The sequence below is a fragment of the Arvicola amphibius genome, chromosome 3 (genome assembly GCF_903992535.2).
Source record: "Arvicola amphibius chromosome 3, mArvAmp1.2, whole genome shotgun sequence".
NCBI classification, from domain to species: domain Eukaryota; kingdom Metazoa; phylum Chordata; class Mammalia; order Rodentia; family Cricetidae; genus Arvicola; species Arvicola amphibius.
In genome coordinates this window covers 99,782,354-99,796,556 of record NC_052049.1, presented here as the reverse complement: position 1 = coordinate 99,796,556, position 14,203 = coordinate 99,782,354, and the positions used below count along the sequence as shown (strand labels likewise).

The 14,203-nt window shown below is 42.8% G+C and overlaps 2 protein-coding genes across 8 annotated transcripts in view; both read right to left on the bottom strand.

The window, feature by feature from the left end:
• The window catches only part of Nfrkb (nuclear factor related to kappaB binding protein), a 34,707-nt gene extending 30,563 nt beyond the window's left edge, over positions 1-4,144 (bottom strand). For 4 of the 5 annotated variants that reach the window (XM_038321850.1, XM_038321852.1, XM_038321854.1 and 1 more), the window contains exons 1-2: positions 4,044-4,144; positions 1,176-1,349 (exon numbers count right to left, since the gene is read on the bottom strand). In XM_038321850.1, coding sequence (XP_038177778.1) covers positions 1,176-1,310 — 135 coding nt within the window. In that variant the 5' untranslated portion in view covers positions 1,311-1,349; positions 4,044-4,144. Of the gene's footprint in view, positions 1-1,175; positions 1,350-4,037 lie in introns of all 5 variants that reach the window. The other variant, XM_038321851.1, reaches the window with a different exon arrangement.
• A 3,082-nt stretch (positions 4,145-7,226) lies between these two features.
• The window catches only part of Prdm10 (PR/SET domain 10), a 106,837-nt gene continuing 99,860 nt past the window's right edge, over positions 7,227-14,203 (bottom strand). For all 3 annotated transcript variants that reach the window (XM_038321896.1, XM_038321898.2, XM_038321897.2), the window contains exon 22: positions 7,227-10,561. In XM_038321896.1, the coding sequence (XP_038177824.1) occupies positions 10,358-10,561 (204 nt within the window). In that variant the 3' untranslated portion in view covers positions 7,227-10,357. The remainder of the gene's footprint in view (positions 10,562-14,203) is intronic.

Genomic DNA, 14,203 nt, shown 5'->3' with positions numbered 1-14,203 from the left:
TACTTTAAATATATACGCAATATATAAATGTGCCTAAACACAGGTATTTGTTTATATACACTTATCTGTAATTTTATTTTTTAAGTAACAACTTCAGACCATGTTTGGCTGGACCAAGGAGAGGAAAGGTGTGAGTGACAGCAGACAAAAGGACACATAAGCTTGGTAGGTAACTGTGACTTTACCCTAACAACAAAACAGAGTCATGGAAATTGAAGCAAGAAGCTACAGGATAATTCAACACCAAACACCCTTTCATGAATGTCTCTAAATCACCTCAGACCCACTATCTGATATCTTTCCCTCGAAACTCATTTTGCACTCAATTTTAGTTTACCATGTCTGGCATGAAATAAAATAAGCATCTGATGATAGAATGGATGCCATAAAGAAATGTCCTTGAAAGAGTACACAAAGAAATTACAAATAATGGTTGGAGATGAAGTTTGTTTGGCAGAATGCTTGTATCTGGGCTGGGGATATAGCTTAGTTGGCAGAATGATTGTCTGCCATGCACAAAGCCATGGAGTCTATCTCCAGTACCACATAAACCAAACATGGTGGTACGATCTATAATCCCAGTGCTTGGGAAATAAAGGAAGGATTCCAAGTTCAAGGCCATCATCAGTTACATGGTAAAGTCAAAACTAACCTGGGCTATGAGACCCTATGAGAGAGGGAGCGAGGGAGAAAGAGAGAGCATAAGAAAGCACTCTTAATAGTTGGTAGCCTCCTTACCAATGATGACTATACATCTGACCTGTGAAAGTCAAGGCATGCTGATGTTCTACCCCAAGTCACATATTACTCCTGACCAGGTTACCTACCTTATGGACATAGAGAAATCTGGGTTTGTTTAATGATTCACAACAAGAAATCCATTTTTAGGGAAACGTAATTCTGCTCTTAAAGTATTTAACCTTTTTATCTTATTGGTGAAAATTATCTGTTATAATAGTGTTGACTTTTATCATGCTACTATTATTTTGATTTGTTGATCAAACATGTAACTACAGTTTATACTGTCTTCCTTAATCAGAATACTAACTATACTATACTTTTAAAGGTAAAAATACTGAAATGTAGTAAACAAAAGGGAGCAAGAAAGGCAGAGGTACAGAGGAAAGGATTCAGAAGAGATGGAGAGAAATGACTACAAAAATGTTATCACTCACATCCTCCAGAAGGTCTTCAGGCAGACTAACCCTGGTACCACCCAAAAGGCAGTCTTCCATGATCCGTGTGCCATGGCCATCTCCACAGGGACCCAGTTCCAGGGGATCTGTCAGCATGTGATCCAAAGAATCCATTGCTTCTTCTCCACAGGTATTCTACACAAAAGTATACACCTTGAGACAGAAAAGCAGAGATCTGGTTGAGGCAAATATTCAATCTCAAATCTCTAAGGCAGGGGAAGGGTCTCATTCTGCATCCCAAAATGGCCTGGAAATCACTATATAGCTGGCTGGCCTCAACATGCACCAATCCTCCTGTGTCAGCACCAAGTACGACAGAGTGAGTAATCACGCCCAGCTCTACTCTCTCTCTTACACCCCATCCTCTCCTCGAACCATGCTGCTCTCCTCCCTCCCTTTCAATAGCCCTTTTCCAACCATGTTCAAGTCTTACCCAGTAAGACTTTTCAAAATGCTTTTTTAACAGCTCCTAAATTCTTAAGTTTCTTATACTTTGATATTTTAGAAGAAAAAGACTCGGGAATTGAGTGATAAACCAGACACGGTGAATCAAGAGCATAATCCCAGCATTTGGGAGGCTGAGGCAGGAGAATCACAAGTTCAGGCCAGCCTGGGGTATGACATGAGACCGTATCAAAAAGCAATAAATAAATCACAGATCGTGGTTCATAACTACAAGTTCCAAGGTCAATAATCTATTAGAACATAATGTCTTTAGTAACTGTTGAATTGTTAAAAAGTTTACTAGAAATTCATTTGCAGAACCGGCAGGATACCCCAGAGGGTAAATGTGTGTGCCACACAAACCTGATGTCCTGGGTCTGATCCCTAGGCCCCACCACAAAAGGCAGTAACTCCTGAATGCTGTGCTCTCACCTTCACAGGAATGCTGTGACATTTTTGCACACTTACATACACACTTTTTTTTTTAAATTTTTCGAGACAGGGTTTCTCAGTCCTAGCTGTCCTGGAACTAGTTCTGTAGACCAGACTGGCCTCAAACTCAAAGAGGTCTGTCCACCTCTGTCTCCGAACTGCTGGGATTAAAGGCATGCACCACCAACACCCAACCGATGACAATATTTTTAGTGTAAGATTATTTTTAAAAAGTCATAATTCCACAGACATTAGTGAAGCTCAGATGCTAACTTATATAAGCTATTTCTCGAGGACTAGGTGTCAGGTCTCACATAATTCTTACAACTGTGCTTATTATACCTTTCTTACAGATACTGATACTGAGGCTTGACGTATGGAAATAATTTGCCCAACTCCAAGTGGACCTGACTACAGATGGGAACATCACACACACAATACCCACTATACCTCTTGCATATACTTATAATTTTAAATTATAATTATATTTATAATTTAAAATTATAATTATATTTATAATTTAAAATTATAATTATATTTATAATTTAAAATTATATTTATAATTTAAAATTATAAAAACTGCTTGACATGATTTCATTTGCCCACATAAATTCCCAAGGCGCCAATCACCAGACTGTTACAACTAGCTGTCAGTGGCCAATCTAATCTTCAGATCCACGTAAATTAATGCAATTCTCCTCTTTCCTGCACTAACTCAACAGGGCTGGCCACCCTTTTTAGAAAACTAAATACAAGAAAGAACATGTTTAGAGAGCATCTTCCCAAAGCTAGAATCGGGCGTGAAACCGAGGCCACAGCTCACAAAGGGCCAACCCACAGTGAACTCACTCTATACGGACTGGATCCATTCTCTTACCCGCTACTACCAACAAAAAGATCAAAAAGCACACAAACAATGGAAAGATGAACTGGATTTAATCAAAACACCAGATTTCTACCCTTGTGTTGTCATTAACCTGGGGCATCTTACCTCGCCAGGTGTCAGGCTCCTTACCTACAGGTAGATAGAGTTGAACCGGGGCCTCCCTACCATTATTTCCACTCTTGGGCTCTTACAGTGAAGAATCGGCCGCTAAATTAATTTACATAACTTTGAAAATCCTTCCCACTTCCAAAGTTCTCAAACGATAAAGTGCAGGCCTGTGATCGACCTAGAATGAAGTACTTTTCCGCGAAATGATTTCAAGTTCTGACATTTCAGACGGAAAGATACAGTGTTACAAGGGCGCAACTGTGTGGTCGGTCCCCAGGCAACAGTGTGATCCCAACATCTTCAGCTCGCTACGAGATGAGGGCATCCTGAATACATGTGGCCGCTAAATAACTAAGAAAGGAACAAGATGGGGGGGGGGGGGGCAACCTGATGCTTGGAACTAAATCCGCTTAACGCAAGTGGCATAGACCAGCCTACAAAGTCAGTACTTCATCTGACAGGTGCACAGTTTACACAACTCACTCATAAGCTTCTTCCAGTGCCGACGGTTGGTGAAGCTACACGCAGTACCTAGTGACAACTTCTGCCTTGCCACTTATTCCGCACAAGAACTCAAAATCAGAAACGCAGGCGGCTACCTGCGAGCTGGAACCCCGGAAGCCGTGGACTTTTAAGTCTTGGGGTGTCCGGGACTTCCTCGCTCATCAGGAAGGCCTCCTCCCTGCACCTGGGCTAGCCTACCAAGACCCTCGCGAGGCGCCAGCAGGAAAGGCTCTCGCTCGCTCGGGCCGTAATCCCCGGTTACCAGCCCCACCTGCGAGAAGCGCGCCGCGGCCCCTCCCCTCCCCCACCCGTCCTCACCCTAACCCTCGCCCACCCGGCCGCCGCAGGCCCACGCGAGGGGCTCGCCGCGTGCCTACGGCGACGGAGATCTCGGAGTCCTCCTTCTTCCCTCCGCTCCGCTTCTTCCCTTCACCCGGCACCCTCCGACTCCCGATGCCAGGGCTCACCCTCACCTCTGTCGGGTCCGCGGGTCTCCCAGGCTGGCTCGACCGGCCGCGGGCTCCGGGACGCGCTCGCTCCCGCAAAGGCGTCTGGGTGCGCGCACGCTCAGGACTCCGGCAGCGGAAGGGGCGGGACCTGTGGGGCGTAACCTAAACAGCAGGGCGGGGCGTAGTGAGTGGGACGGGCTGGGGTGGAGCCTGAGGCAGCATCTGAACAGCTCCGGTGTCCCTTACATCCCTTCCAAGTCTTTCATCCTTTCCACCCTTTCACGGGCAGCTAAAGCAGAGCACGACGTAACCGGGAGCCGTGCTAACCACTTGTTATGTGACAGAATTTGTCCTAGGAGACGCAACGCACGTCTGCTCACCATAGGGATCCAATGCCACCAAAGTTCAACTTGACGAACCAATGAGTGTTATTGGGGTTACTTACAGGAGTATGCGTGAGGGGGCTACTTATAGGAGCAGAAATGACTCAAAGACAACTGCATCACCAAGGCCCACCCCAGCACGCGTGACAGCTCACAAAAGCAGGGAACCTGGGACAGGACTGCAGGCAGCTCAACAGGCTGGAGAATGACCTTCAAAGCTCCCTCAGTTGCTCTAAACTTCTTCCAAGTGAGCTCAGCTGGTTTCTGCTTCTTTCAGGCGGCTGGTCTGGTCTAGAGTCTTTGCAATACCTTCCCTCTCGGAGCCCTCTTTGCAGCTCAGCTTCCTTCCACCTGTGGGGGACTCTCAGCTTTTTCGTTTGCTCCGATAGAGAGGAGCCAAGGGGATCTGGTCCGTTTCAGGGACTTCCTGAAGCTAAGAACTACCCTGCAGGAGGAGAAAACTCTTACAGCAGCACGGCTCTATGCAGAAGGCTTTGCTGAGGCCACCGGACAGTGGAGGAACTCTTGCAGTGTTGAAGGTTGGCCAAGAAGAACGCCCACCCCAGCTGGAGAAGCACAAACATGGAAAACCGCACTTTTCTCTCTCATTATCACTGCTCCTCTTGACTAACTGCGTCTTATTTAGAAATAGCATCTTTTCAAGTACCCCCCAGCTTCGCTCTCTAGTCCTGTATAGACTATCCACAGTTCTTTTCAGTTTAGTAGATATGTCGGAGGAGCAGGACATGCCAGGCTAATGTCCTTCCCTCAATGGAAAATAGTGCTTTTCAAATACAGCTAAATCTTTGTGCCCTACTGGCTCCACAGATATTCATAGATTCTGTTAGAGTTAGAAACCAAGTATGAACTGATGAACTATGAAATGTACGTAGGAATGAAATGAGCACTATGAAAATCAAGTATGAAGCATCGTTCTGCGTGACCAGACAGGACAGCATCAATACATTACCATTTTCGTCCGACTTTATTTTTAGAGCGGTTTTAGGGTCACTGCAAAATTTAACAAAGAATAGGTTTGCCACAAATTCCCTGCCCCTGCCTACACACACATGCACATAATCTTCACCCACACGGGTGAGATACTTTTTTTATAATTGATGAATCTATGCTGATGAATCTGAGTGATAATTGTTTCGCTGCCCGCCCCCCAAATTAATCTATTTTAATTAATTAATTTAACTTAAAGTAATCTCTTCCCCACCTACTCATCTCTACTTCTCTATTTCCAGCAACCACTGATCTTTTAGCTGTCTCCATCGTTTTGCCTTTAAGCTTGCCGTCCTCCTCCCTGAGACGTCCTAGCCGTCCTCCTCCCTGAGACGTCCTTGCCGTCCTCCTCCCTGAGATGTCCTAGCCGTCCTCCTCCCTGAGATGTCCTTGCCGTCCTCCTCCCTGAGATGTCCCTGCCGTCCTCCTCCCTGAGACGTCCCAGCCATCCTCCTCCCTGAGATATCCTTGCCGTCCTCCTCCCTGAGATGTCCCAGCACTGCTATAACCACTTTGTGCTACCACTCCTCTCTTTCCAACGAGACAGTAAATAATATAGTTTTGGTTTGGGTGGTGGGGTTCGGATGTAGGCACCTGCCTCTGAGCCGCACCCAAAGCCTTGTATTGTTTTGATATTAATTTGAAGTTCCCTGGTGATAACAAACATGGAGTGTATTTTCATATGTTCCTTTGTTATTTGTATATTCTTTGCTAAGGTGCCTTTGGGCCATTTTTCACTAGGGTTGTTTGTTTCTTTTCTCTTCTTTCGAGTTTATATTCCTTGTCTATTTTGGATAACAATCCTTTATCAGACAAATCGTCTAAGAACATTTCTGCTACGTCTGACTCTCCCTTTCCATCCCTTGCTCTCAGTCTCTCGAGTTCTGTCTTGGTGGTAAACACCCGTAAACTGTGTTCTGTTTGGTTTTTCTTTGTTTTGTGCCAGGAGCCATGTGACTTCTTTATGGGACAAGGCCTGAGAATAACACAAATTCCTGTAATCTATGTTTTATTTTACAGTACGAACATGGGGCCTTGCACATACTAGGCAAGTGTTCTACTCAGTATTTACTATGAGAACCTGATGAGCTCATGAAACATAAGACCCCTTCCTTCCCCAATGTTTTGATGATCTCCTGGAATTTTTGAAAGTATGTGTGTCTGTCTGTGTGTGTATGGGCATGTGCACAGAACAGGTGTCTGAGGAGACCAGAGGTATCAGATCCCCAGAGCTCCAGTAACAAGTGGTTATGAGTCACCCACCATGGAGTTTACCTTTGCTAGAGCCTTCCAACCCTGCCTTGGAGTATTTTCTCTCAGATTTCTCCACACTGAGCCTCTAATCATTCATCTTAGGTTTTCCTATTCCAACTGGCCTTAGTTCCCTTAGAGGGTTCTACTCTTGAGGATGGGATTTTCTTTTCTTTTTTGTTTGTTTGTTTTTCGAGACAAGGGTTTTCTCTGTAGCTTTGGTGTCTGTCCTGGAACTAGCTCTTGTAGACGAGGCTGGCCTCGAGCCCACAGAGATCCGCCTGCCTCTGCCTCCCGAGTACTGGGATTAAGGTCATGCGCCACCACTGCCCGGCTATTTCAAAGTTCTTGAATGCCAGATTAGGAACCAGAAACTAAAGGGTAATATTTTGAAGAGGGGAGTGTTAAGACAGGGTTTCACTCTGTAGCTTAGACTAACCTAGAACTCACTATGCAGACCAGGATGGCTCGTGCCTATGGGTGCAATATTTAAAAGAAAATACTTAACCCATATCAGTAGTCCCTGCACACACACTCTCTCTCACACACACACAAACAAAAAACATAGTTATTAAAAAAATATTTATTAATTTTTACACTTGCTGGGTAGCACAAGACTATTAACACTATAACTCACTGAATATACAATAAATGTTCACATTTAAATAACAGGATAGAATCAATACTTTCAACCAATGGGCCAGCTTCAACATCTCATTAGGTGTTTTTTAGCTCTTGATGTTTTGAGAATTTTTTTTTTGAAAGGACAATTCCAGGTCAGAAAATAACTCAAAAACATCAAAACAGAAAGTCTTTCCAGAAAAACAGGAATCTTACATGATGAACTATCCATTTCTCTGGGCACAAACTAAACAATAAAAATGTTAAAAATCTATATCCGACCCACTTCAAAGTATTCACACCATAATGAATGCAGTCTACAGTGTCACAGTATCTGAGGAAAGATCACCATGTAGACACTGGAACATACATGTTCCCCAATTCAGGCTGTCAAAAGGATTATACTCTGCCATCCCTTCTGATACCTTGGGATAAAGTCATAAAATACCTGATCTTAAAGTGGTGATGTCTTCACTGCCACCCACATCTCCGGTTGATGATGTAGTTATGGTATTTATTCCATATAAGAACCAAAAAAGAAAAAAAATTAGAAGGGAAAAGGACAAAGTCCTTCAACAGTATTTTTCCTCTGTGTATTTTAAAACTTAAAAAAATAACAACACAAAGCCAACATTCCTTCAGTGATTGGCTTTTTATTTTAATCACTGGGCTATTCCTGAGAAGTGGGGAAGAGACCTTGCTGGCTCAAATTAAAGAGAATCCAACAGGCCAAAATTATTTGTTTATTTATTTTGGTTTGTTTTTGTTTTCCAAGACAAAATTTCTCTATATAGCTCTGGTTGTCTTTGAACTCTCTGTAGACCGGAGTGGCCTCCAAATCAGAGATGTACCTGCCTTTGCCTCCTATTCTGGAATTAAAGGTGTGCACCACCATGCCAGCTCTAACAGCCCAATTTAAATTACAGAAACTAGACCTGTGCCTTTGAGATGGCTGAGACTCTGCGATAGTTAGCTATTACACTACAGGATTGTGGGAACCAGAGTCTTATGTTTTTGTGACATGGAGCCAACATTTTATGTTGAAAATAGTTACCTTTTTGTTATCAAAGATACAGAGTTTATTTTCAGTTTCCACACATTTTTGAGGTAATTTTCTCAAGTTCTTTTCATGCCCAAATCTTCAGGCATAAGTCTATGAACAAGATCTCAAAAGGAAAGTACAGAATCTACATAATAGTGACTTCAAAACCAAATGTTTACTTTTCAGGAAGGCATCTTTACCACACAGAAGATAGTCTATTTCTTAATTCACAGACCCAGTTTTTCCTCAGAAATGTAAATAAAATAAATTAGTTAACTTCATTTGAAATGAACTTAGGTTTTCCTGATCTGGAGTGGTAAATTCACTCTACAATAATTATTTTTAAAATGGATGTCACAAAAAGTTGTTAAAATACAAGCTTTTAAGATGTCTTCTGGGTACAACTGGAATGTGCAGTAAAAAGAAGGGCAATACTTCCCCACTAGATCCACAACAAACAAGACTCCCAAACAGGACACATAGAAGACAACTATCACACAGAAAACTGCTTTCCTCTCCCAACCAATGTTAATTCTCCTCCACACCCATCCTTTACCTCATTATTACAATGGTCCCCTTATTTTTATTTGCCCTAAGTGGGAAGTTGGTCATCTTATAACAAGATCTGGGTGAATTACAATATGCTTAAAGTTTAAAAAGCTTAGGAATCAGAAAGACCACCTTTCTACCCAAGTTCAAAGACTCTTCATTTTTAAGACAGTACTGAAAGTACCAAAATACACTCAGTGATGTGAACACAAGTGTGATGCAGGGACTAGCATTGTAGCTCAATGTTGGGAACCTGCCTAACATGCAAGAGGCCCTGGGTTTTGATTCGCAGCATCACACACAAAGTGTTATACATACACCTGATGAACCCAGTAGGTGTAAGGAACTCAACCTTTACTAATGAGCAGTAAATGAATCCTGCCAGGCAGGGCAAGGTTTCAGTTCTGTCTGTCTGTCTTTCTCTCTCCATATGTATATGTATGTATATATATATATGTATCTACATATATATGTACCTACATATATATCCTCAATTTATATTTTTAGTAATTTTTCATAGAACTAGTATTTCCTTCTTAAACACAGCTATATATAACCAGAAGCCTGAAGGCAGAGCTTTAATGTAGGGGCTTTTTAAATCCTGTTGAGATCATGCAACCTTTTGTCTTCCAAGGAGTCCACGCTTGTGGACCATGAGGCCAGATCTGCTGGGGTCAGCATCTGTGAGGAGCACCACCACTGCCCATTAGGTTTTCCCAAATAAGAAAGATTAAAAACAACTGCCGTGATGGTGCCTGACTGTAGTCCCAGCTACATAGGAGGCTAAGGCAGGAGGATCTCATGAGCCCATGAGTTCAAGGCTGTACTGGACAGCACAGTGAGCCCTCATATAGGAGAGAGAGAGAGAGAAAGAGAGAGATCAGTAATAAGAAATTTTTAGATGACAGTTTCTCCTTCAGAACACCACCATCAAACCTTTATCTTATCATTTTAAAGTCTTCATCCAATAAGCTGCCTTTGTTAAATTACTGAAAACTCAAATGCATGAGATAAAGTGGTTCTGACCTAATCACACCCATGAAGCAAATACTCCTCTTTTGATACCATAGCTTGAATTTCAGAAGTCCAATGACCATGGACTTGGTACATCCTGTGTCCACCTTTGGTATGAACATAATATGCCACTTAGTATTTCCACAAAGGGACAGTAAGGCTTGTCAGTGTGTTCAAAAATGAAAACAAAACAAACAACCAGCTCAAGAGCAAGGCCAAGTTTCTCCATCTGGAAGTCAACTTTCCCCTGAAGGAACTGCATTCCATGGCAGAAATCCCAAGGGTTTGAAGAGTCAATTGGGTAAAGATGACCTTGGCAAAAATTACCCCTGGCATATGTGTGTCAAAATTGTAGTTTCCAAACTCTTGATGAGTAATAAATCTTTAAAAAGAGGTCTAGGTGTTTGAAGCTTCAGATTTCGAATGAGAAGACGTGGTGTGAGCTCTGGACTCCAGCAGCAGGATGAAATCTACGGTTTGGTGATATGTACTTCGCTGCTCCCGCTCCCATTGGTGGTGGTCGTGATGATGTACTGTGTAGTCTGCTGTTGGCTGGGGCTTGTGGAGTCCAGGGAGTCACTGTGTGCAGAGGGTTGAACCTGGACTGCACCAGAGAGGGCAGAGGTTTGCTTTTCCTCCAATTCTGGCTGACTTTCTGCTAATACATAATGACCCTAGAGCAAAAGAAAAAGATCTTTTAAAAGAACTGGAATCTGGAAGAGAGCGAGGGAACTACTGGAAGAGAGGAGCAATAATCCAAAGCAATGCTTCAAGGGGACCCAAATAGGTAACCTCTGAGAGATGCTTTACCTGCGTCCTTTCTGGAGGATGGCTAAGTCACAGTAATTGACTCCAAAGGTAACTCAAAGCAGCACTTTTGCTGTGTCATCAGATAACACAATGAGGAACCTTAGAGACTGTGAGGCATACTGGTACCTTACTTGGCAAAAAAAGGTTTTTTAATGAAAATAAAATAAAATACGCTTTTTTAAAAATTGCTCCTAAGAATTTAGAAACTTAATGCCAATTAAGTGTTAAAATTCATCCAAAATGAATGATAAGGTCTCTATAAAGGGGCAGCCTGACAGGTCTTCAACATTAATGGTTCCCAGCTAATAGAATTTCAAAGTCTAAAAGCATTTTAAAGTAATACTAATGGGGCTGAGGAAATGGCTCTGTCAGTTAAGTCTTTGCTGCAAAAGCATAGAGAGCTGAGTTCAAGTCCTAGAAATGGACCCTCCCCAAAGTATCAGGGCACTCAATGTACTCCTAGTGTTGTGGAGAGATATAGAAGTAGATCCCGGGGCCCTAAAATCCATGAGCTCCAAGTCGGTAAGAGACCCTGTTGCATTAAACAAAGTGGATGACTCCTGAGGTTGACCTCTGGCTGCCCCCCAACACACACACACACACACACACACACACACACACACACACTAGATTTAATATAAAATATTCAGCTTTAATAAGGGAAAGAAGGAGAGCTTACAAAGCCAGGGTTCCAGCGGAGTGCAGGAAAACAAAGAGGAAAAACAAACGCACAGGGATGTTTTATGTTTCTTTTGGCCCAAGGGGAACATGCCCAAAACTGAATGTGATTGGCTGAGGTTCCCCATTAAACGAGCCCTAAGTTTTAGTTTTCCAAGTAAAAACATTTAGAATATACTAGAACAAAGGCTAGAGAGATGGCTCAGCAGTTAAGGGCATATGTCCTCTGTTCATAGAGAGAACACAAGTTCAGTTCCCCACATCTGTAACTCAGCTCCAGAAAATCTGATGCCCTCTTCTGGTCTCCTGGGGTACCTGAATTCACATGCATGTAGCCTACTTGCTCCCACAAACATACATTATTAAACAATATTTTTAAATATCTTTAAAAATAAAATAATTTGCTACAAGTATGTGCTTTCTACTTGAGAACATGGGAAAGGGGTTGGGGTGTAGCTCAGTGGTAGCATGCATGAGGTCCTGGGTTCAATGTACAGCATGCACACAAAATAAATATTTTTTAAAAAAAGAAAGCACGGGAATAATATAGTCTTAGAATATAGCTCCTTGCACTGAATAAATTTAAGGGAACTCTCACATTGTCTTTGCTTTTTTTCTCATTTTTTTCCTTTGACCATGAGAATTTCATACATACATGATGGGCATTTTATTCATTATATTAATTTTTTAGGTGAGATCTTATTTAGCCCAGGCTAGCCTTAAACTCACTATGTAACTGAAGATGACTTTGAACTCTTGATCCTTCTATCTCCACCTCCAAAACACTTGGATCATAAGCATGCACCACTACACTTAGCATTTTAAAAGAAATAACATTTCAGACAGAAGGGCAAGATGCTATGATAGGGACAAGTGTCCCTGTCCCTTAAGAAAAGGTTTCTCTAGGTAGCTGAAGGGGAACCTCAGCCAATCACATTCAGTTTTGGGCATGTTCCCCTTGGGCCAAAAGAAACATAAAACATCCCTGTGCGTTTGTTTTTCCTCTTTGTTTTCCTGCACTCCGCTGGAACCCTGGCTTTGTAAGCTCTCCTTCTTTCCCTTATTAAAGCTGAATATTTTATATTAAATCTAGTCTGGTTAATTCTATCGACCGCTCGCCAACAGGTAGCCCTGGCTGTCCTGTAACCCACTCTGTAGAACAGGCTGGCCTCGAACTTACAGATATTAGTCTGAGTCTGCTTCCTGAGTGTTGGGATCAAAGGCATGCACCACCACTGCCTGGCAAGATCCCCCATGTTTTAAAGGTTTGGTCCCTTGGGCAATCTTGGGAGGCAGTAGAACCATTAGGATGTGAGGCCTCATGGGAGGTCCTGGGGTCACTGGGCACAGGCCCTGAGATACCCGGCCCCTTCCTCTTCTTTGAGAGTGACTCACTGAGCCAAGCACCCTCACCATGTTGTGCTACCGAGGCCCAAAGCAACAGGACCACTGGCTCAATCACAGAGTGCAACCTCCAAAACCATGAACTGAATAAACCTTGGTTATTAATTATCTCAAGTTATAATAACATGAAGCTAAACAAAGGGAAAAAGGAACTCAGAGAGGGGGCTGGAGAGATGGCTCAGATGGTAAGAGCACTGGCTGCTCTTCCAGAGGTCCCAAGTTCAAGTCCCAGCAACCACATGGTGGCTCACAACCATCTGTAATGAGACCTAGTGCCTTCCTGACAGCAGTACATTGTATGCTTAATAAATAAATAAATCTTTAAAAAGGAGGGGGGCTGGAGACATGGCTCAGAGGTTAAGAGCATTGCCTGCTCTTCCAAAGGTCCTGAGTTCAATTCCCAGCAACCACACGGTGGCTCACAACCATCTGTAATGGGGTCTGGTGCCCTCTTCTGGCCTGCAGGCATACACACAGACAGAATGTTGTATACATAATAAATAAATAAATATTAAAAAAAAAACTCAGAGAGGAACTCAGGCAGTCTTTCCAAGCTTGCTCAGAAAACAAGCTACAGCAAACAACCACTGACTCACCTAGGGCTGAGTGTCTCAGCCCCACCCTGAAGCAATTTCAGAGTACGATTTACTTTCCTGCGGCTCTGCCTCTGGAGCAGGGGCTGTTTATTCACCTAGGACCACTAACCTTTAGCAAAGGAACATTTTGTAGTGAGAACATTTAAGATCTGGTCTCAGCAGTTTTCAAGTAGCCACCATGAAATACACCAGATCTCCAGAGTTTTTTCCCAAAAAAGTTTTTGTTGCTGTTCTGCAATGCTAGAGACTAAACTCAGGCCTCACACATGTTCAGTATGTGTGCTGCCACTAAGCCACACCCCTACTTCTAAGAGAATTTTTCTTTTTGTGTTTGTTTTCTTTTGTTGTTGGTTGTTTTTGTTGTTGGTTGTTCAACAACAAAATATAGAGTCTCACTATATAGACCAGGCTGGCCTCAAACATACAGAGATCCAACAGCCTCTGCTTCCCAAGTAATGGCATGTGCCACTACCCACCTACCCCGACCCCTACCAAGAAGTCTCTTAACTTAAATATATATATATATTCTGGGGGCTGGAGAGATGGCTAAGTGGTCAAGCGCACTGGTACTTCCTGAAAATATACGTTCCCAGCATCCACATGGCAGCTCACAACTGCCTCTTCTATCTCTAGCTTCAGGGAATTCCCTGTCCTCTTCTGGTCTCCACAGGCACTAGATACTTAAGTGTACAGAGTATACATACATAATGTGTATATTATGTATGTACATAAATGCAGACACACACATAAAAATAGTCAATCAAATTTTGAGAAAAAAATCTTTTCCAAATAACTTAGAGATAGGCCAGCATAAACCCAAAAATAAAA